General features: G+C 55.8%; 2 protein-coding genes across 2 annotated transcripts; both read left to right on the forward strand.

The window, feature by feature from the left end:
• Positions 1 to 2,307: 2,307 nt before the first annotated feature.
• LOC126036820 (olfactory receptor 14C36-like) lies at positions 2,308 to 3,165 on the forward strand. Its single transcript, XM_049797028.1, has one exon. The coding sequence runs from the start codon at positions 2,308 to 2,310 to the stop codon at positions 3,163 to 3,165; it is 858 nt and encodes a 285-aa protein (XP_049652985.1).
• Positions 3,166 to 9,054: 5,889 nt separating this feature from the next.
• On the forward strand, positions 9,055 to 21,699 carry LOC126036871 (antigen WC1.1-like). Its single transcript, XM_049797084.1, has 16 exons — positions 9,055 to 9,093; positions 9,360 to 9,480; positions 13,153 to 13,467; positions 14,933 to 15,241; positions 15,470 to 15,784; positions 16,358 to 16,684; positions 16,771 to 17,085; positions 17,443 to 17,757; positions 18,233 to 18,295; positions 18,384 to 18,702; positions 19,127 to 19,152; positions 19,441 to 19,578; positions 20,325 to 20,420; positions 20,844 to 20,927; positions 21,133 to 21,285; positions 21,515 to 21,699. The coding sequence occupies exons 1-16, from the start codon at positions 9,055 to 9,057 to the stop codon at positions 21,697 to 21,699; spliced, it is 3,120 nt and encodes a 1,039-aa protein (XP_049653041.1).
• Positions 21,700 to 23,393: the final 1,694 nt, after the last annotated feature.

A 23,393-nucleotide genomic window follows, 5' to 3' on the forward strand; every position in this document is an offset into this window, starting at 1 on the left:
CGAAATGTCTGTCCCTAGATGAGGTAGTCAACACCAGTGTTTGCTTCAGTCTGTTTCCCAGCAGGTTCCCCTGGAGCCCCAGGGACACCAGGAGGGAGCCCAGAGGGGGCAGAGAAAGGGATGCCTTGGGCTGGTCCTCTGCTGCTGAGCTGGGCTGGGCTCCTGGGCTGGAGGGAGCTCATGGCAAGCAGGCAGCACTGCCGAGAGACAGCTCTGCCCAGGAGCAGCTCCTCTACAAAGTGCAGCAGGGCTGAGGGCAGTGTCTGCATGAATCGATTTGAGAGAAGTGAGGTAGAGAGAGATGCTAAAGGCAGCCTGGGGGGGGAGGACAGAGAAGAGCTGACTTGCAGAAAAATCTTCACAGCCCTGAACAGGGTAAGTGTCTTGCTGCAGGGCAATGCAGCTGTGGTTCCTGGAATGATCTCCTAAAGCTGGCACATCCCACAGCCTATGGGATCTGTCAGGAGGACTCTCACAGTTTCTCCAGTGTAGAAAAAAGCATGCGCTTTGGAGCACAGCTTCCCTGCTGCACCCTCAGAGGGACAGGGCATGTCAGCTGCCTTCACCCGGGGATGGCTGCAGAGTGTGAAGGTGGGTGTGCAGCCAGGGGTGCCCAGGGCTGTCCTTCTGAGCAGGGTCCATTCAGCCCAGGGGGCTGTGTGTTAGGGCAGGAACTCTGCCGCTGGTCAGGGTAAGTACTCAGCCTGCCTGGGGAACTCCAACAGCGGAGTGGGGAGAATCTGTGGGTGGAAGAAGCAACTTGCAGCATGGCAGAGTGCTTTTGCTGACAAGAGGGTGTTGTGTGGATCAGGGCTGCTTGCAGCTCCAGAACATCCCCCAGGACATTTCCGAGGGCACTTTTCAAGGGCAAGGTCAAAGCAAGGATTGCTATAAAGTTAAGGAGTTTTCCTGCATTTGTGTTTTCTGTTTTCCTACTCTTGGGGAGTTTTCGGGAGAAATGGAAAAGGGGCTGTCTTGCTTGAACAGCTCACTGAGACTCCTGAGGTGACACTCTGAGGGGTCAGTAAGTCTGATAGGAGTCTCCTGAAGTAGAGCACAGGGACTGAGAACAACTGCCTGGCTGTGTTGGTGCCTGGGAGGTGGCATGTACAGCTGGGTAAGGGTAAGTCTTCCCTGACACTTCAGCTGCCGCTGCCTTTGCCTCTCTGAGCCAGACTCCCACAGCATATTCTTTTGATTCTTCACTAGTGTGTGTTATTGCTATAGTTCTCTTGTTCTGGCTGTCTGTTTCTCTTGGATGGGAGTTTCAGCTGCAGAGACACACACTGATCTTGTGGGTACTCCCATGCAGGATCTGTCCATGGGAACAAGGTTACAGGTGTCCAAGCTCTCCTCAAGGCTGTAGGGCTGTGGGCAATGCAGCCTGTGTCATTCTCTAGGAAATGAGCTGACTCTCCCTTCCTGAGATACCATCATCAAGACACTTGGCTATTTTCTTTGGGTGACTTTCAAATATATGTGCTACACTCTAGGATGCAGCTCTGTCCCATAGCCTCTTGGTGTTCCTGAAAGCCCCATGGAAAAGCACAAACACATCATGAGTGAGGAAATGCTGGTGGGTTTGTGAAATGAACCATGTGTGTCCTTGACAAGAAGTGGGGTGCAGAGACCTTGAGAAAGGGGGAGGCACTCACTGTTGGACAGTGGTTCTCTCTGCTTTCAGTTGTGCCTGGAGTCTTTTCAGGTTAATATGGGAATGTGATACCTGCCATCTCGGAATGGACCAAGTCCAGGTTAGCTGGTAACATGACAGAGTGACAGATCACCTCACTCTGCACTAAGCCACAGGCCATACTCTTTCCTCACAGGACTCACTTTATTTTCTCTGAGTAAAGCAGAAGTGATGAGGGTTTCTCAAATCCAAGAAAATCTCTCGGTGAGAGAGTGGAGAGTTCTAACCCCCCCACCTCTCACTCAAACACTGTTTTCATTGTTGTTTCTTAGCCCTGGCAGTGCAGATGCTGACAAGCACTTTTACATTAGGAGCAGTTTCATCTGACCAATTCAAACACAAGGACTGAGCCCCCTGGTCGACAAGAAACCCACTGCTACAGAGCAGGGCTAACTCCTTGACAGCCAGTAGGCAGAGGTCCTCCTCCTCATGGCACACCGAGTCAGGACCAGCCAGAGCTCCAACAATGGAGCTGAACATAGATCTCTTTGAAATGAAAATGGTTCAGTAAGCATGCAGTGTGAGAAATGGCTTTGGTTTTGGTCAGAGAATAATGCCCTAACTTGTCACTGTCCTTTCCTCCCTGTTTAGTGCTCCACAGCCAGAGGCAGCACATGTCCAACAGCAGCTCCATCACTGAATTCCTCCTCCTGGCATTTGCAGACACGCAGGAGCTGCAGCTCTTGCACTTCTGGCTCTTCCTGGGCATCTACCTGGTTGCCCTCCTAGCCAACGGCCTCATCATCACCGCCATAGCCTGTGACCACCGCCTCCATACACCCATGTACTTCTTACTCCTCAACCTCTCCCTCCTTGACTTGGGCTCCATCTCCATCACTGTCCCCAAAGCCATGGCCAACTCCCTCTGGGACAGCAGGGCCATCTCCTACCCAGGATGTGCTGCACAGTTCTTTCTGTTTCTGATGTCAGCAGAGTATTTTCTTCTCACTGTCATGGCTTATGAACGCTACGTTGCCATCTGCAAATCCCTGCATTACGGGACCCTCCTGGGCAGCAGAGCTTGTGTCCACATGGCAGCAGCTGCCTGGGGCAGTGGGTTCCTCTATGCTGTGCTGCACACTGCCAATACATTTTCACTACCCCTCTGCCAAGGCAATGCTGTGGACCAGTTCTTCTGCGAAATCCCCCAGATCCTCAAGCTCACCTGCTCAGATGCCTACTTCAGGGAAGCTTGGGTACTTGCAGTTGGTGTCTCTTTTGCATTTGGGTGTTTTGTTTTCATTGTGCTATCTTATGGGCAGATCTTCAAGGCCGTGCTGAGGGTCCCCTCTGAGCAGGGACAGCACAAACCCTTTTCCACCTGCTTCCCTCATCTCACCGTGGTCTCCTTGTTTGTAAGCACAGTCATGATTGCCTACCTGAAGCCCCCCTCCCTGTCCTCCCGATCCCTGGACCTGGCAGTGGCATTGCTATACTCAGTGGTGCCTCCAGCCTTGAACCCCCTAATCTAAAGCATGAGAAAGCATGAGATCAGGGATGCCCTGAGAAAACTAATCACTGGATAATTTTCAGTAGAAATAAACTGCCTGTTGTCTTCTGCATAGTACTTATCTCATTACAGGCCCAGCCTTTCTTGTGATTTTTTTAGTGTGATTTTGGGGTTGGAATGTGATTTTTGTTTGCTCTTTTTGCTTTGTTTTACTTATTTGAATGTTTTCCACAAAGAAATGTCTGTCTGTCTCTGGTTTCTAATTCTCAACCTATGCAGCTTTTCTGTGACCTGGAGGCTATGCAAATGAAGCGCCGTACCCTCTCTGAGTTTAAATAAAATAAAGGGCCCTGCAGTGACTTGTTTTTCTGAGATCCTTCCTCCAAGACCTTCTCTGCAGCTGCAGGGAGCAGTACCTGTATGCAGAGGGAATGAAGAAGAAGAGTCCTGGCACAGCAGCACTGCCAGGGACCAGCAGAGCTTGGTCTTTCCTGAGCTGCTCTCTTCCCACTTCCATGCTTTCCTTCTGAACCCTTTGGTTTGTGTAAAGCCTCAGTGCTCTTCAAGCATGGTTACAGTCCTGTTGTGTGGCAGGCCTATGAAAATGGGGATGTAGCTAAATTCTGCAGGGAAACCAGCACAGGCATAGGACAGTGTAGGACAGCCTGCAATGGGGATAATCAAGGGCATTGCAGCTGCTGTGACCACCACCAGCCAACACAACTGAGATCCTTATCGTCCCCACCCTGGCTTCTGTCTCTTCCACTGAGGCCCATGAGAAGACACCAGGTCCTTACAGCCCCAGGGTATTCTTGCCTCCTTACCCACCTTCTGTCGAACCTGTCCTGCACTCAGCATTGCACACCCCCACATCCCACTGCTTCTTTGAGAAGCTGCAAGCATTCTGTGAGGTAACATGTCCCCTTTCCCAGAGGATGGGGGTCAGGGCTTGGCTGTCCTGCTTTCTGAAATACATTAAGGGTTTTCACAGCCACATTCCAAGCATGATTTTCCACCTCTAAGCAGTCCCTGTGACTTTGTCCTTCACCACCTCCCAGGGATGGTCCCTTTTCTGGTCATTCCCTTCATGACCTTTTCAGGAATGGCCCTCGCTGGAGCCCACTAACATGCTCGGAAACTTGGAGGCCTGCTGCTGACTTTTAATTCTCTAGGGGCTTCTTCAATCTTTGAGGATCTGCAGTTCGGGAAGTCAGCACCAGAGGGCTCATTAACATGCAAAGCACCCTGACAAGTCCAGTTGCTGTGCATCATTTTCCTTTAAGTCTTCAATTCTGATGTGGTTAATTAGAGCAGTTTCAGGAGTGTAATCAAAGTGAAATGCTATGAACACTAAGCAACACCAAAAAGAAAGGGTTTCTTTTTTTCCACGTTATTTTTCTGCTTATACATAGAATCACAGAATCACAGATTTCTAGAATCATTTAGGCTAGAAAACACCTTCAAGATCATCGAGTCCAACCAACCATCATCCATGCCCATTAAACCATGTTATGGAGTACCCCATCTACACGCTCTTTCAATACCTCCAGGGATGGTAAGTCAAACGCTTCCCTGGGCAGCCTATTCCGATGTCTGACAACCCTCTCAGTAACGAAATTTTTCCTAATATCTAACCTAAATCTCCCTTGCTACAACTTGAGGCCATTTCCTCTCATCCTATCTCCAGCCACCTGACAGAAGAGATCATCACCCACCTCACTACAATCCCCCTTTCGGTAGTTGTAGAGAGTGATAAGGTCTCCCCTCAGCCTCCTCTTCTCTAGACCAAACAGCCCCAGCTCCCTCAGCCTCTCCTCATAAGACTTACGCTCCAGACCCCTCACCAATGTGGTTGCCCTCCTCTGAACACACTCCAGCAACTCAATGTCCTTCCTGTAGTGAGGGGCCCAAAACTGAACCCAGTACTCAAGTTGCGGCCTCACCAGTGCCGAATACAGGGGAACAATCACCTCCCTGCTCCTGCTGGCCACACTATTTCTGATACAGGCCAGGATGCCGTTGGCCTTCTTGGCCCCCTGGACACACTGCTGGCTCATATTCAGCTGGCTGTCAACCAACACCCCCAGGTCTTTCTCTGCCGGACAGCTTTCCAGCCACTCTTCCCTAAGTCTGTAGCGCTGCATGGGGTTGCTGAGACCAAAGTGCAGGACGTGGCACTTGGCCTTGTTGACTTCATACAATTGGCCTTGGCCCATCGATCCAGCCTGTCCAGATCTCTCTGTAGAGCCTCCTTACCCTCAAGCAGATTGACCCTGCCTCCCAGCTTGGTGTTGTCTGCAAACTTTCTGAGGGTGCACTCAATCTCCTCATCCAAATCACTGATAAAGATATTAAACAGAATGGGTGCCAACACCGAGACCTGGGGAACACCACTTGTGACCTGGAGCCAGCTGGATTCCACCCCATTCACCACAACCCTCTGGGCTCGTCGATCCAGCCAGTTTTTCACCCAGCAAAGAGTACACTTGTCCAAGCCATGAGACACCAGCTTCTCTAGGAGTTTGCCATGAAAGACAGTGTCAAAGGCCTTGCTGAAGTCAAGGAAGACAACCTCCACAGCCTTCTGCTCATCCACTAGGCAGGTCACCTGCTCATAGAAGGAGATCAGGTTGGCCAAGCAGGACCTGTCTTTCATAAACCCGTACTGACTGGGCCTGATCCCCTGCTTGTCCTGGACTTGCCATGTGAGTGCTCTTAAAAAAATCCCTTTCCATAATCCTCCCCGGTACCGAGGTCAGGCTGACAGGCCTGTAGGTCCCCGGATCCTCCCTCCGACCCTTCTTGTAAATGGGAGTCACACTGGCAAGCCTCCAGTCCTCTGGGACCTTCCCTGTTGACCAGGAATGCTGATAGATGATGGAGAGTGGCTTGGCAAGGACCTCTGCCAGTTCCCTCAGTACTCTTGGATGGATCCCATCAGGTCCCATAGATTTGTGAGTGTCCAGATGGCGTAGCAGGTCACTAACTATTTCCTCCTGGATTAAGGGGGGTATATTCTGCTCTTCATCCTCACCTTCCAGCTCAGGGGGCAGAGTACCCTGAGGATAACTGGTCTCCCAATTAAATACTGAGGCAAAGAAGGCATTAAGTACCTCGGCCTTTTTCTCATCTCTGGTGGCTACGTTCCATGCTGTATCCATTAAAGGATAGATCTTCTCCTTGGGATTCTTTTACTGTTAACATATTTGTAAAACCATTTTTTGTCGTCCCTTACAATAGTGGCCAAATTGAGTTCTAGCTGAGCTTTTGCCTTTCTAATTTTCTCCCTGTATGATCTAACAAGATCCCTGTACTCCTCCCAGGATGCCCGCCCTTTCTTCCAGAGAAGGTAAACTTCTTTTTTTCTTGATTCCTAGCAAAAGCTCCCTGTTCAGCCAGGACGGTCGTTTTCCTCGGCGGGTCGACTTGTGGCACACGGGAATAATCTGGTCCTGAGCCATTAAGATTTCCTTCTTAACAAATGTCCATCCCTCCTGGACCCCTTTGCCCTTCAGCACCGTCTCCCAAGGGACTCTCTCAACCAGTGCCTCAAAGAGGCCAAAGTTTGCCCTCCAGAAGTCCATAGCAGTGGTTTTGCTGACCACCTTCCTTGCCTCACCAAGAATTGAGAATTCTATCATTTCACTGTCGCTAAGCCCAAGATGGCCTCCGACCATCACACCTCCCACCACTCCTTCCCTGTGCGTAAGCAATAGATCTAGCAAGGATCCTCCCCTGGTTGGCTCACCTACCACCTGTGTCAGGAAGTTATCTTCCACACACTCCAGGAACCTCCTAGATTGTTTACTCACCGCTGTGTTGTATTTCCTGCAGACGTCTGGAAAGTTAAAATCCCCCACGAGGACAAGGGCACACGATTCTGAGACTACTGCCAGCAGCTTGTAGAATGATTCATCCGTCTCTTCAACCTGGTCAGGTCATCTACAACAGACTTCCGGTACAATATCTGCCTTATTGGCTTTCCCTCTCATCCTCACCCATAAGCACTCCACCTTGTCATCAGAATCGTGTAGCTCTGCACATTCAAAACATTCCCTAACATAGATGGCACCCCACCACCTCTTCTACCTTGCCTATCCCTTCTGAAGAGCTTGTAGCCAGCCATTGCAGCACTCCAGTCATGGGAGTCGTCCCACCATGTTCCCCTGATAGAGACTAAGTCATATCTATCCTGCTGCACGATTTCCAGCTCCTCCTGTTTATCACCCATGCTGCGTGCATTGGCATAGATGAATTTGAGCTGGGTTATCGAATCCACCCCTAACATTGGCATTCTGCCCTCAGGCTCACCTCTGGTGCATCTAGTTTTATTCCTTACCCCCTTCAAACCTAGTTTAAAGCCCTCTCTATGAGTTCCACCATCTCATGAACGAGAATTCTTTTACCCCTGTGAGTTAACTGGAAACCATCTGTCACTAGCAAGTCTGGCACCATGTAGACCTCCCCATGATGAAAAAAAACCAAAATTCCACCAATGGCACCACCTTCTGAGCCACGTATTAACCAGGTGTGTTTTCCTGTTCCTTTCAGTGTATTTCCCTGCCCCTGAAGGGATTGAAGAAAACACTACCTGTGCTCCTGATACTGCCACTAATCGCCCCAGTGCCCTCAAGTCCCTTTTGATGGCCTTTGGATTTCTCTCTGCAATCTCATCACTGCCAACCTGCACAACCAGCAATGGGTAATAATCAGAGGTCTGAAGCAGACCAGGGAGTGCCCTGGTAATGCCTTTTACCCAGGCACCAGGAAGACAGTAGACTTCCCTGTGGGATGGGTCAGGTCTGCATATTGGGCCCTCTGTCCCCCTCAGAAGGGAGTCACCTATGACAATTACCCTCCTTTTCCTCTTTTTTTCCTTTTCTTTTGCCTGACTGAGCCTAGGCACCTCCCTAGATAGGGCTTCATCTACACCCTGATCTTCACTGACCTAGTCCTCAAGTTCCAGAGCCCCATACCTGTTGTGTAGTGGCAACTGCGAAGGTGAGGGAGACCGGGAGGGGATTCGCCTGTGTCCCCAGACAGGGACCTGTATCCATTCCCCTCCATCTCTTAGGTCCCCTCCTGCCTGGTGGCAAGATGGCAGGGGAACCTCCACTTCTTGTGGAGCCTCCATCTGCTGCCTCTGCCTCGGGCATGGTAGGGTGTGGGCCCACCAATCTATCTCCCTCTCACAATCCCTGATACTCCTCAATCTTTCCACTTCCTCCTTCACCTCTATCACCAGGCTGAGCAGATCATTCACCTGGTCACATCTCACACGACGCTGCCCTCCGTCGTCAGTGATAGACTCAGGCAGTTCCTGCAGCCAGAGACCTGGACAGATGCATGTTTGCATGGGAGCTCTGCGTCGCCACATTTTTCCTAGCAATGGCTTTCATCCGAGTGGCAACCATACTTGTGTCTCCCTCTGGGCTGATGCCCACTGCTTGAGTAGCCTTCTCGAGCTGGGAAGAGGGGGGGGCTGTGACCCACCTGCACGCCCTGCCTGCACAAACAGATGCACAAACTGCCACGCCACACCCTTTCTGATGTGCCACGCCCTGTTCGCCACACTTCTGGTCTCTGGTGCTCTTCAGGGCCATTCAAATCTCCCACAGCTCCCCTGGCAATGCCCACACTGCGTCAACCTCTCTCGCAAGAGCTGCCAGCTCTGGATGGGTCCATCTGCTCTTCCCTGGGGGTCCTGGGCCTAGTGAACCTCCCAGTCCACCTCAATCTACTGCTTAGCCGCAGACTTACCATTGCCTCTGGTGACCTCACCGCTGACTGAATGCTGCTGACGGTTACGCTGGTATCCTGTGACCCGGCCTGGGAGGCCCCCACATCCCAGCCCAGCCCAGCAGGATGGCCATGCAGAGTTACTGGGGAAGACTCTGAGATTTCCTCAGAGATGCAAGACACAGGCAACGCCATCTGCAAACATGGAAAGGTAGGACAAAATGCCAACTTCAGAAGAATACGTGCATGGGGACAATATGGAAAAGACCCAAAGAGGATCTCAAAAGAGACCATGTGGATGAGAAGAACTAGCCAGTGAGCCCAGGAACTGCAAAGTGGCTTTTGAGGTTCCAAGCAGAGAGGGAGGGTGGTAGTGGGGAACTCCCTTTCCCCATGGGGTTGTGGGGGATCTCACAGCTACCTGTAAGACCACTGTGGGGTGCAGACTGGTGCTATACACATTTTCTTGTCCTTTAGGTCGACAACCTGATTGAATGTTTCAAACAGCTCTGGCTGACTGAGAGGGAAGAGGTCAGGAGTGTGCTGGCACTTGTCCAGGTTCACCTGAGCCACCCCAGCAAAATCCAGTATGCTGCGGGTACGTCCTGTCAAAGGGTGGGGAAGGGGGTGGTGGCAGTGGATGTAAATGTATGGAATCCTGTAGGACCTGAGCAGGATGTAAATGGGAGGGAATAAGGTGTGAAAATTGTACTGGGTCTGGCTGGGATGGCGTTAATTTTCTTGTTAGCAGCCCCTATGGTGCAGAGCTCTGCCTTGGTGGTCAAAAGAGTGTTGATGGATAACACACTGACATTGTAGCTACTGCTGAGCAGCGCTTGCACAGCATCAAGGCCTTCTCTGTTTCTCACTCTGCCCCTTCTTGACAGCAAGGAGGCTGGGGGTGGCAAGAGGCTGGGAGGGGACAAAGTCAGGACAGCTGACCCCAATGGACCAAAGGGATATTCCACACCATATGACATCATAGTCAGCAATAGAACTAGGGGAGTGCTGGGCATTCTTCAAAGTAGAAGGAGTAATCCACTTATTGAACTGTCTTTTTCTCGGCCCATGAGATATTTTTCTTGGTTTTGTCCTTCCACTTTCCTCCGCCATCCCACCGGTGGGGAGTGAGCAAGTGACTGGGTGGAGGCTGCCACATGGGGTCACCCCACCAGACGAGCACATAGGAAATAAGTTGGTATGTGCTTATGAGGTCACTGGTGCCTGAGTAGACCATAGGCTGGGAGCTGGCACAAGGCTTGTGTAAGTCGTTGTGAGATTACTGATACCTGAGTAGCTGATAGGCCAAGAGTAGGGGTGTGGCTTGTGTCAGAGCTTGCGAGGTCACTTGTGCCTTTGCATCTCTCAGGCAAGCACATAGCAATTAGGTGGATATTTGGTGGTCAGCTCACTGGTGCCTGAGTAGCTGATAGGCAAGAGGAGACATGCGGCTTGGGTATGTACTTGTGTTGTGACTTTCGGATGAAGATCTGATAGGCCAGGACCAAGTGCATGGCCCTTATAGGTTCTTGTAAGGCCACCGGAGACAGATTACTGCACCAGAAAGTACCTGGCAAATGGGTGTACACGTACATGGGAGGTCATTGGTGCCTGAGTAGCTGATAGAGCAGGAGCTGGCCCATGGCTTGTGTCTGTGCTTAGGAGGTCACTCCTGCCTGAGTAGCTCATAGGCCTGGAGTAGGCCAATGGCACGTGTAGGTGCTTCTATTGTCACTGCTGCCTGAGTAGCTGACAGGGCAGGAGCAGGCCCCTAGTTTGTGTTGGTTGTTTTGAGGTCATTGTTGTCTGAATAGCCGATAGGCCAGGAACAGGCCCATGTCAGATGCAGATACTATGACGTCACCTGTGGCTGATTAGCAGATAGGCTAGGAGTAGGCACATGGCTGTGTATGGATGAACTTGTGATGTCACTGGTGCCTGGATAGCTGATAGACCAGGAGCTGGCACATAGCTTGGGTAGGTGCTTCTGGTGTCACCAAAATAATATTCAGACCACAACCAAACACGGCTTTTTGGAAGAACCATCATTAGCAGAAGTCCATCCACCGCGCACACACGTGTGGCACTGTAACTCAGGCACACACAGTGGTGGCAGTAGGAGGAGTGTGAGGTCACCATCAGTATAAATCATGAGCACACAGCAGTGGGCGTGGGAGGATGGCAGTGTTCACGTCACTGACGGCACCCCATGGCTGCAGGGCTCGGTGCAGGGTGTCCGTGTGCTGTCACAGGGGCATTAGAGGGGACGGGATCCTCCTGGCCCCGTCTCTGCGAGGCTGAAGGAGCAGCCCCTGCAGCCCTGGCTGGAGCAGTCGGGGTAGGGCTGGCTCAGGGGCACCGCAGGGATGTGCCTGGGCATGGCGCCAGGAGGAAACCACAGGCTTCTTCCGGAGCGCGGGGAGCGCTGCGAGGCCACACGGGCTGTGGTTTGTGCACCTGCAGGCTGCAGCTCCCGACTCACCTGCAGGGAATAACGGCCCCTCAGTGACATGCCGAGAGTCAGGGATGTGTCTGAGCCTCTGGGCTGCATGTCTGCTTCTGGGACAGAGACATGTCCCAGCTCCAGCTCATTGGAAGGGATCTTCTGTGGGGCTCTCCAGGGAGGGACGTGCAAGCCAGCACTGCTGGGATGGGGCTCTGGCCTGGGCTAAGGCCCTTTCCCAGCTGCTTCTCCCAGCAAAGCGGGGTCTGAAGCAGGGGCAGGGGCTGTCTCCTTCCCTTCCTGACACAGCCCCCACTGCAGTGTCAACCCTGTGATTCCCATGGCACAGGGGTGGCTGGACACTCACACCTGGGGCTCTTGGATGTGCCTGGAATAGGAGATGCTCAGTGCTCCTAGACCACACGGCACGGTTCAGGGGGTGAAAAGCCTGTTTCCGCCCCACAACGGGCCCTGTCTTGTGACGGCCCTCTGCCACAGTGACGTGACACCTGTAGCGGAGCCATCTCTCATATATGGTCATGAACAGTGCTGGAGAAGTTCATTGGAGGGCTGGGCTGTGTCGGAGGGGAGATCGCTCCCGATAATGTCTAAAAAGGTGCTGCTGCTTCGATTGGCTCCTCCTGTAGCTGGGCTGGCATCTGCAGATATATATTGCCCTCCCGTCGTCATTGTCTCCATGAGTCCCCAGGAGCCGTGGCAGGGAATGTAACGTAGCAGGGATGTTCTGGCAGGGCAGGAGGCTCAGAATGGGCACCGAGGGACTCCTGTCCCCTCAGATGCTGTGGCTGCTCCTCTGGGTACAGCTGTGCAGGGGTAAGTGCCGACTCCTTTGTCCCACAGCCCAGGGCCTGCAGGTACCAGTGTGGTCATTGGCATTTCTCTGGGAATGAGGTTTCTTTGCAGCTGCTACTGAGATGAGGGGCAGAAGGTGCTCAGGTCCATGGACCCTGTGCCTTTCCCTGTGCCCATCTGGGTGGGTGAGAATATCTCCTTTTCCAGGGCTCCAGTGTTCAGGGCAGCCTGTGCCTGCCTTGATTGATAGACACCCTGTCCTGGGGTACCCTTCTGGGATCCCCTTTTCCCCAGCACTGTACCTCTGGAGCTGGTGGTGGCCTAGCTGGTGTTGGCAGCACCCAGAGATGCCCAGGGCACTGCTGAGCTCTAGGGTACCTCAGAAGGATTGTGTGCTGCTCACTGCCCCCTTGGTCCAGGGGACCCCTGACCCCCTGAGAGCAGTTTGGACCCCACAGAGAGAAGGGGACCGGGGCATCTACAGTAGAGAGACATTCTTCCTGGGGACCTTGGCCCAGTGTAGGGAGTGGGCTGACACCAGGGGCGAGGAGGGGACGTGGGTTGGGGGATCCTCAGAATCATCTCAGTGCTCCCTGGGAACCCAGAAGGCCCTGGGGTTGGGGGTGAGTTTGGATGGTGCTGGGGCAGGAGCAGGCTGGTGCTGGAAGCTGCAGGCCTGCATACATGGAGCTGTTGAGGGGGTGCTGGGCTAGGGAGTAGTGGGTTCTCAGTGCAGCGTTGGGCAGTGTGGGTGTGGGTGTGGATGCGGGGGCAGGTGTCTGGGAGTCCTTGTGCAGTGGGACGGCGAGTGACCCAACTGGGCTGGAACTGTACACCCACAGCCTTGCAGAGACCATGGGGATAGAAGGGACACCTGCTCTGCACCAGGGACAGCCTGGAGGGGAGAGGGCTCCTGCCCCTGTACCTTTGAATCAGCCCAGGTCTGGGGTTGCCCCAGACCTGCAGTGCTGGGGTTTAGCACTCTCCTGACCCATCCCATGTTGGTGTTTGAAGGGGCTGCGGAGGTGAGGCTGGTGAATGGCGGCAGGCGCTGTGCTGGAAGAGTGGAGGTGAAACATGGTGGCAAGTGGGGGACCGTGTGTAGTCACTACTGGAGCATGAACGATGCAGTTGTGGTTTGTAAGCAGCTGGGCTGTGGGTCTGCTGTTGGAGCTCCTCAGTATGGATACTTTGGAGCAGGATCTGGCCCCATTTGGATGGATGCTGTTGACTGTAAAGGCACCGAGTCTGCCCTGTCTGACTGCAAACACAGAGGATGGGGTAAACACTACTGCATTCACACTTACGATGCTGGCGTGATGTGTTCAGGTAAGGGGACAAGCTGCTGCCTACCTTTGGGACTGGGATGGGGGAAGGGGCCTTGGCTGTGCCCTCGGGGAGCAACGAGTGGACACCGGAGTAGGGCCCAGTGATGCTGGTCTAACTGCCAGGCTGGGACTGTCATTGCTGTTTGCCCCAGTCCTTCGGGAAGGCCCAGAGGGAGCCTACTATAGGGTGAACTGTCCTTGCCAGAGTGTCTCAGTCACCCTCAGGCAGTGTCTTTGGCCGCAGATGAATCCTCCATCCCTGCCCTGGGGTGTCCATTGGGCTTCATTGGTCTCCACCCATTCTGCCAGTTTTCAGCCAACAATGTTGAGGGTCCCTGTGCTGGAGACACCCGGGGGTACTTGCTCGGCACTCCATGCTTTGGAGGAATGGCATGAGATGGCTGATCCTCCTGGGTCATTCCCCTTCACAGGCATGAGTACCTCAACTGAATGAAATGGGCTTTTCAGAAAGGATGAGTGCTGGGCCCTGGGGAATGGAGCAGGGTGGCCACAAATGCCTTTGTTGCCTGTGCCCAGGGCTCGGCTGTGTGGACCAGCATTGTGAGGCCTCAGGGCTTGGTGGCTGCTTGACCCTGGCTGCTCCCTCCTGTACCCCCACAGTGACAGGCTGGCACTGAGAAATCCCTGGGGCTGTGACAGCCCCATGGGGACATGACACCATGCAGGCAGTGCTGACCTACTGCCCAATCTCTCTTGCCTGCTCATGGCTCCCCACACTGCCCCATGACATGGGGGCTTTGGCAGCAGTTACTGATCCTCATCTGTGCCTGCTGGTCTCTGAGAGGCAGTATGGGCCCAAGGGGTCATGCGAATTTCCTGCCCCTCTGTCCGGCCATCTATCTGGGTTGTAGACACCTCCAGGCATAGCACTGTGTCCCTGGCTGAGGATACCCTCCCCTTGAGCAGACATCAGAGTGGTCTGGACAGGCACCAGGCATGATGGCAGCTGCACCATTTCCATGCTCTGTGACATCTTCCACCTAAAATGAACCTTCCAACACCCCAGGAACACCCCTGGGATCAAGGGGTGCTTCTGGTTGCATCAGGGTGATGGTCCTGCCTGGTCCCAAGCTCTGCAGGGGCTGAGCAGGCTGCCGCAGTCATTATCATCTGGGCCAGTTCTCCTGGATCCAAACTGCTCACACTTTTGCAGTGCTGGGGAGACCACACCAGGCAACGCAGGGGACCTTGGGCGGGAGCAGTTTGTCTAAGCAGGACCTGTGGCTGTGAGTCTGCGACAGACACATACCCACAAGTGCTCTTATGGTGTAGAGATGGGGTGCATGGGGGTCTAGATGTGCCTGTGTCACCAACACTCCCACAACAACTTCCTCTGGAATGTGCAATGGGCAGTTTGGTCATGGCTTGCTTGGAGATGATGCAGGATGTGGGCATTTAACTGCCAGAGGTCTCTGGGAACTCCCAGTTGTTTTGTTTTTTTCCAGGATTTGTCCAGCTGGTGGAAGGGAAGAGCCATTGCTCAGGACGTGTGGAGATCCATGATGAGGACCAGTGGAAAACTGTCTGTGATTCACATTTTAGTCCCAACGCTGCTGATGTTGTCTGCAGGGAGTTGCAGTGCGGCGTGGCCCTGCCTGTCACTGGGCCAGCTCACTTTGGAGAAGGGGTCAGTCCCATCTGGGATGGAGAGCTGCAGTGTGTAGGAAATGAATCCCGCCTCATGTCCTGCCACAGAGGGTCCTCCAGGGACCAGCCCTGCACCCATGTGAACAGCGCGGTTGTCACCTGCACACGTAAGGACTCAGGGAGGGGTATTGAACACCAGGTCTGTGCCAGGGGTTGGGGAACAGAGCAAGGACCGTGCTGGGACAGGTGTGAGGACAGGAGGGAAGATGGGATTGTGTGCAGCATGAAAATAGTGCAGAAGGCGAACAAAGGCATGCTGTCCCTCTGGCGTCTCTGCCAGCTACTGACGGTACGTGAGCACCAATCCAACCTCTCTTCTCCTCTTCTGTCCCCAGAATACACAGGATTCAAGCTGGTGAACGGCAGCACAGCATGTGCAGGGAGGGTAGAGGTCCAGGTGTCGGGGACCTGGGGGACTCTCTGTGCCTCCCACTGGGATCTCTCGGATGCCCATGTTCTCTGTCGTCAACTCAACTGTGGGTTTGCTGAGTCCATTCCTGGAGGAGAGCATTTTGGGAGAGGAACTGTCCCTGTCTGGAGAGACTCATTCCACTGTGACGGGACAGAAACCCATCTGGGACAGTGCCCAGTGATCACCCTGGGGGCCTCACCATGCTCCCACGGGAACAGCGCTGCTGTCGTTTGCTCAGGTAAGTGCTGGAAAATTGCTGCATAACTCCTTTTGCCCTTTGTGAGTGACACGGACACCCAAAGCAGGGGTCCCGCGGCAGTGCAAGGCTGAATTTCTCCCTGGAGAAAACCTGGCTTCCCCAGGAGCCATCTGGAGGGCTTTACCTGCTCAGAGTGACCAATCTACTTTGGGAGAGCTGAGGGCTGAACGGAGGCAGGCATCTGCCCCCAGGGCAGTGGCTTAGGCTCCAGCACCACCACCAGGCCTGGGCTCCTCCATTCTCCTACTGTGGGTCAAGCCCAGAGCAGGGCTGCAGGGCTGTGCTCCATCCCTCTGGCTGCAGACAACTGCATCCCATCCCCAGAGAGAGCTCTGCAGAGCCTCATCCCACCACCCAGGGAGCAGGTGCCTGGGTGCCCCCACCAACAGCAGACCTGGGTGTGAGCTGCAGAGAGGATTTTGCCCTCGCTTCTCATCAGCAAAAGGCTCAATCTTGCCATGTTTGGTCGGAAAATCTGCCCTCGCCCTCATCCCTGAAGGATGCCATGCTCCCCGGTACCACCAATGTCTGTGGCATCTCTGCTCTCCCCAGGCTCAGCCGGCTTTGCATCCCTGCGGCTGGTTGGTGGAGAGACCCGGTGCGATGGACAAGTGGAGATCTTCCAGAATGGGACATGGGGCAGAGTCCTGGATGACCAGTGGGACGTGCAGGAGGCCAGCGTGGTGTGCCGGCAGCTGCGGTGCGGAGACGCAGGGACAGCCTACAACCCCCCAAAGCCTGAGCGAGGGACGGGTCCCGTGGGGCTGCGAGGGGTCCGGTGCACAGGGCATGAGGCCAGCCTGGCCCTCTGCAACACCTCCCTGCCCGAGAGTGCACCAGCGGCAGGGGTTGTGGAGGACGTGGGAGTCATTTGCTGGTGTAAGTGGCGCTGCATGGGCCCCCCAGGTGATGGGGTGGGTGGGCAGCCAACCCCTGACAGCAACTGGGATTTCTACCCACTACAGGGAGCCAAAGGGTCCGGCTGGTGAACGGGTCCGGGCGCTGTGCTGGGAGAGTGGAGATCTACTACCAGGGCATCTGGGGGACTGTCTGTGACGATGGCTGGGACCTGTCTGATGCCACCGTCGTTTGCCACCAGCTGGACTGTGGAGGGGCAGTGGAGGCAGCTGGCTCCGCTCAGTTTGGGGAAGGCTCCGGGCAGATCTGGCTGGATGGCGTGAACTGCTCTGGGGCTGAAGCTGCTCTCTGGGACTGCCCTGCCGGGCCCTGGGGGCACCACGACTGCGGGCACAAAGAGGATGCGGGAGTCGTCTGCTCAGGTCTGTGCCGGGAGCTGTAGTGGGAGCTTGGCTCCCGTGGAGACCAGGACACAAGGAGAGGCGGGCATGGCCAAGGCTGTCCCTGGCTGCCTCTGAGCTCCTGCCCAAGCATGTCCTGTGGACACCCATGCACGGGTACCCTCAGTCCCACTGTGGGTCCCTGGGGAGCTCAGCCGTCCCCGAGGACTAGCAGGAAGGGCAGGGGTGTCTGTCCATCAGGGGCTTCTCTCTACCCTTGGGTGCAAGGGGGACGTACTGGCCATGGCCCTACCCAGCTGTGGGCCTGGGGGGTGCAGAGGTGTCCTGGCTCCCACAGCCCCAGACCAGCCTGTTTCCCCTTGGTGCCTTTCCTCCCAGAGTTCGTGGCCCTGAGGTTGGAGAACAGTGATGGCTGCTCCGGGCGCCTGCAGATTTTCTACAATGGAACGTGGGGCAGCATTTGCTCCAACTCAATGGCTCTTGACACGGTGTCGCTGGCATGCAAGGAGCTGGGCTGTGGGGATGGAGGAACCCTGGAAACACCCCTGTCTTATGGAAGGGTGTCTGGCCCTACATGGCTGGATAACGTGCAGTGTGGGGAGAAAACCAGCTCCTTCTGGCAGTGTCCCTCTGCTCCCTGGAACCCACAGTCATGTGAAGACTCACGAGAGGAGATCCACATCACCTGCAATGGTAACTCTGAGCCACCTGGGCACCCCAGTGTCACTCTAGCTCCTGCTCCCTGTTGAGCACAGCCAAATGCAGAAAAAGAGCTTGGAGGGGCTTTTCCTTTCCATGTCAGTCCCTTCTGCTGCTGGTGGCAGAAAAGCCATCACAGCCACACAGGTCCAGCAGCAGTTGCCACCCAGGTTGCCAGCAGCACCTGGGGGAGGCAGAGGCATCTCCAGGTGAGGTCTCAGAAGAGACCAGACAGGGTTCAGAAGAGCCTCCCCTCCATAGACACGTTCCCGCTGCTCTGTTAAACAGGGACCTTTTGGGGCTGAGCAGTTGGAGTCCCCCCACGGTCCTGGACATGTCCCATGAATGACCAGGGTTCAGTTGCTGGCGTGATCGAGATGGCAGAGGGAGGCACAAGCAGAGATCAGTCCTGCTCTCTTCTGCACGATCTCCCAAACCAGCCCTTTCACCACAGTGTTTCCTTCTTCAGGGAGACGCCCAGAAATGCCCTCGGTCCCGCTGGCCCCGTGCCCCAACTCCACGACATGCACAGGTAGGGAGCTGCTCCTCTGTGGATGCTTCTTGTCTGGCAGGGCTCTGCCTGCTCTCTCAGTGCCATGGGAGGTCTTTGCCTTCTCCAGACAGGGAGAAGATTCGTGCCGTGGGAGGTGAGGGCAGGTGCTCGGGCAGAGTGGAGGTCTGGCACCGTGGCGCTTGGGGGACGGTGTGCGACGACTCCTGGGACATGCGGGATGCTGAGGTGGCGTGCAGGCAGCTGGGCTGTGGCCCGGCAGTGTCTGCCCTGCATGAGGCTGCGTTTGGGATGGGGACGGGCCCCATCTGGCTGGAGCAGGTGGAGTGCCGTGGGACAGAGCTGTCTCTGCAGGACTGCTGGGCTCGGCCTGGGGATGGTGGTGCTTGCCGGCATAAAGAGGACGCTGCCGTGAACTGCTCAGGTGAGTGGCAGGTCTGGGACCCCTTGCTCGGGTATTGGCAGGGAGCTGGGAAAGGCCTTTTGCCCCCTTGGTCCTAGCATGGCCCCTGACCTCCCAAGAGCAAGAATGTTCCTGCAGAGTGCAGGACCCTGGTGCCAAGTGGGGAGCAGCCTTGGTGGAACTGGATGTGTTCTGGCCATTGCCCGCGGGGCCCTGCAGACCCAGGATTATCCCCTGGGCTGCCTGTGCCATCCTGCCTGCCACCCGGAGCAGAGGCACTGAGCCCTTTCCCAGCCTCTTTCTAGCACTATAGGAGGGGCAATTTGGGTAGGATGTGTCAGGGACATCCACAGACACACACACGGTGTGTTGGGGAGGAGGCTCCCTGGTACCCGCACACCCACCCTCTCTGCCCAACTCTCCTTTTTCTCCTCTGCAGCTACACCCAGGACAGCAGCATCCCCACCCCAAGCAGGTAACTTGTCTTCCCCCCGGGGCTGGGTATCCCCAGGGCCAGACTGTGACCCACAGCTGGGTGGAAGGGGCTCCTTGCTGAGGGGTGAAACTCCCAGGAGAAGGCACTGGTCTGGTGGTGAGGGGGCTAGGGAAAGTTGTAATTTACTCATCAGGGTAGGAGCTTCTCCATCGCTCATCCCTGGGGCCCTCCACCCCCTGCTGCTTTGTTTGATGGGGGTCAGGAATGGTGCTTTTTTCCACCTCACCTAGGCCTGCTGCTGGCCTTTCCATATTCTTGCCCACACAGATTCCCCCCGGGGCCGTCCGACTGTCAGCGGGAGAGTCTCAGTGCCCGTCATCATCTGCATCATCCTGGGGGTCCTTCTTTGCCTGCTCCTGGCCCTCCTGGCTGGGCAAGCGCTAAGCACCAGGGCTGGGCGCAGAGGTTGGTCTTTCCACAGCGGTCCCAGGGGAAGATAGATACCTCCTGGAAGGGCTGCAGGGTGTCAGTGAGGGGCACAGGCAGAGCTGGGGGGATGAGACCGTGGGCTTCCACCTGTCCCATGCACCACACCATTGACTGGCTGGCCGTGGGGCACCAGCAGCAAGGGGTGGAGAGAGCCCAGAGGTGGGGGGAGGTAGCGATGGGGCAAGGAGAGAAATGGCAGAGTAGAGCTGGGATATATGTGAGCAGAGAGGAGATGGCCAAGGCTGGCAGTGCTCTGGGTAGTGCTGGGGATGCTCTGGGACAAGGGAGATGATGGAAGGAGTGCAGGGTAGCATGGTCTGTCCCCATGGTGTCAGGCCCCCAGGCTGTCCCCTCTGCCCAGCCCTGTGCAGACCCTGGCAGGACATGGGCCCTACCCTAGACCCATGGGACAGTTAGGGGAAAGCTCCAGGTGGAGAGAAAACATGGGAGCTGCTCCAGGGTCAGAGAAGGGTTGCATGACCCTGGGGCCAGAGGGGCATGAGCACTGTCTCTGATGGGATGATGCAAGGGTGACGCTGCCCCAGATAATCTCCACAGCGATGTTGCCCTCACTGGGGATGTGGCAGCTGTGCCTGGACCGTGCAGTGGGACTGTGCTGTCTGGCCAGTGCTGGGCTGGCCCAAGGAACAGGTTTGGGGGAGCGCAGTGTGATCCCATTGCCCCTCTGCCTGTCCTTGTGCCAGCCCTACCTCTGTCCCCAGGCTCCAGGAGTGCTCAGGAGATGTTCCCTGAGGCTGTGTACGAGGAGATTGGTTACAGCCCAGTGTGGGAGAAGCAGGCGAGGTTTGGTCGCTCAGGTGGGTGTGGGTCCTCCCTGGACGTACATCTGCAGGACCCTTTCCACTGGCCCCAACCCAGGGCTGATTCCCTGAAGACCCCAGCCCATTGTGATGCTGGGACCATGTGGTCTGTGGGGACAGCATCCAGGTCCTGGCCTGGGAGGGGAGCTTCCTCCCAACCAGCTTTGCCTGTCCCAGCTGGACAGCCCCTCTCTTCCTGCCCCTCCACCCCATGTGACATGCGTGGAGTGAAGGAAAGGGCTGTCCTAGGGCAGCTCTGGGAGCACCTTTGAGACAGGGTTTGCCCCAGGGAGGCAGGGTGATTTCCCAGCCCTCCTCCCCATGCAGCCCCAGCTCTGTGGGTCCCCCTGCCCCAGCAGCACTGACCACGAGGCAGGTCAGTGGGGCTCACTTCATAATACCCACTGTGCATCTCTCCAGGCTCCTATTCAGAGGAGACCCTGACCCAGCTGCAGCCCTACCCTGGGGTCAGCAAGGAGGAGGATGGTCTGGGATCAGCAGCAGGTAACAGAGGCAAGAAGGAGTTGATCTCCCTGAAGACATGTGATGGACAGAGGTGTCACTCCGTGTCACCTCTGGAGATGGGGAGGACATGGGGGGCTCCTGTGGTGCTGCCAATAGCAGTGTCTCAGCCCTGTGTCCCTGCACATCTTCTCTCTGCTCTGCAGGATGTATCTTCTGACTGTCACCAGCTCCCCTCTCTTTTCAGATGTTCTTGTCCCGCCTGGAGGTGACCCAGCAGATGGTTATGATGATGCCAGGGAGGTTTCTGGTCCAGAGGAGGATGTTGCCCCTGGGCAGGGAGAGAGGGAAATGCCCAGGGAGCCAGCGGAAAGAGCAGAGCCCAGGGATGCACCCGGAGGTGAGAGGGAAATTTAGCACTGCTGGTTCCTGGGGTGCCATCCCTGGTGCTACCCAAGTCACTGCTGTCCTGAGCCCCCAGCCTCCTGGGAAGGGGGAACCTGTCCCAGGAGTTTTCCTTGGAGGTACTAGGGGAGGGAGAAGGAGCTGAATGTGGTGAGGAGCAGGGAGGAAGGTGATGTAGAGACCCCATGGGGCCAAACTGCAATGTTCTGCCTTGCTGCTTGCAGGGACCAGCCTGCACTCCTGGAGAAGAGCTGGGGTCCCTGGAGCTGAAGGAGGCACGTGGCCCTTGTCCCTGGGGAGCATGGCCTATGATGATGCTGAAGAGGTGTCTCCGGCACATTTCCCTGAGGACACAATGGCTGTGACACCAGAGCTCTGTGCACAACAGTCCAGGAGCCCCAGGCCATGAGAGCCCATCCCTGCTGTGCAGCTGGGTGCAGCCAGGAGGGAGAAGAGGTCTGTGGAGCTGGGATAGCCGTGAGCACCAGGGAACCATGTCCCTTGGCTCAGGGGCAACAGAAACCGCCTGGAGTTTCCTCTATTTTTATTCCCCTTTTTATGCTGTGCATCATCTTTGTTCATAATAGAACAGCTGTGTTCAGCTTTGACCCGGAGCTGGTGCTTGCCTGCCCAAGTGTCAGAGCATCTTCCTGAGGCTGAGAAGGAGGAGCAGAGAACAAAGGCATGGAGGTGGGGAAATGGGCATTTCTCAGGGCCAGCAGGCTTGGGGTCAGGCTGTGGGGCTGTGAGAGCCCACGGTCACTGGGGAATAATCCTGCTGACAGAGACATTTCCATCCTACTGGCCACAGGCAGTTTCTAGTCAAAATGGCTCTCTGATAGGTTCTGTGATGCACCTCAGTGAGAGCACCCATTTCCTTGCCCTAGGGTTTCCCAGCTGCTCTTTGCCCCAGGCAGGGCCTGGGCCAAGCTGGTCCCACAGTGCAGAGGCCATGACAGAACTGCCATGTCAGGGTAAGCCCTGGGCTGTGGCCCCACAGAAGTGAGCCCTGAGGTGGCTGCAGTGCCCTGAACATCCCAGCCAGCCCCAGGGGGGAACATGGCCTATGGATTACCTCCCACAATGGTTAGGAGGCAGCTCTGCTCCCCACTGCCCCAGCACAAGGTAGAGAGCCGCTTTCTGGGACACACGGGGCTGGGATTCCCTTTCCTCATGCTCTGTCAGGACCCCAGTCTCCATGGGCTGCCTCTGCTGCCTTGGGCCCTTGCAGACCCTGAGCACTCTTGTCAAGGCACTGAGCTGCTTTCTTCCTGAGCAGAGGCTGTAAGGTGCCACGGCAGACCTGGGACCCCTCCTCCTGCTCTCCTCCAGCCCCCACCCCTGCCCTCCTGCTGCCTCGAAAGGGATGTCAGTTTGGGTTTGTGTCAGGGTGGTGCTTGTGTGCAGGTACAAGAGGGATGGGAGCAGGGGGGATGGGAGCACCTTTCCCCCAGCACTGTTGGAGGGCAAGGGGGAGAAGAGAAGATCCCCAGGAGATGTGTGCTACATTCAAAAGCCGTGGTCCAGTCTCTGGCTTGGAGAAGGGCTCATCTGAGAGGATGCTCACATGGGCACATTTCCATGGCAGAGGAGATTTTGTGTGTTCCCCCCCCAAAAAAAGAGGCACTGCTGGGAGCTGAGCCAGGGTCCCTCTCCCTTGGCTGTGGCTTTCAGCTTCCCAGCGCCCATGGGCAGAGAAACTTCTTATGTAGCAGCCAGGCGGGGAGAAGGGTTTGACACCTGGGCAGGACCTGGCACCCGAACTGCCCTTCCTCCTCCTGCTGGTGGGTCTCCACACCCCTCTGGCACTTCCCCAAAAGGCTCCTCTGCTGTGGGCTGGAAGGTGCCTTGGCTGTCTGTGGCAGGGTTCCATGTGGGAAGTTGCTGGAGCTCAGTACTGCTGCAAACAGCAGGATCTGGCCCTAGAGGGGAAGCAGAGAGCAGGTGCCTGTCACCAACATCCTCTCCCACTTCAGCATTGCCCCATTCCCTGCTGAGAGCTCCTCCACCCCTGTGGTGATCCTGGGGGGATCTGGGAGAAGCCCAGGCACACACATCCCTCTGCCCCATACCCCAGAGCTTTCCTGCTGGCAGACCCCACGG

This window comes from Accipiter gentilis, unplaced genomic scaffold, assembly GCF_929443795.1.
Source record: "Accipiter gentilis unplaced genomic scaffold, bAccGen1.1, whole genome shotgun sequence".
NCBI classification, from domain to species: Eukaryota; Metazoa; Chordata; class Aves; order Accipitriformes; family Accipitridae; genus Astur; species Astur gentilis.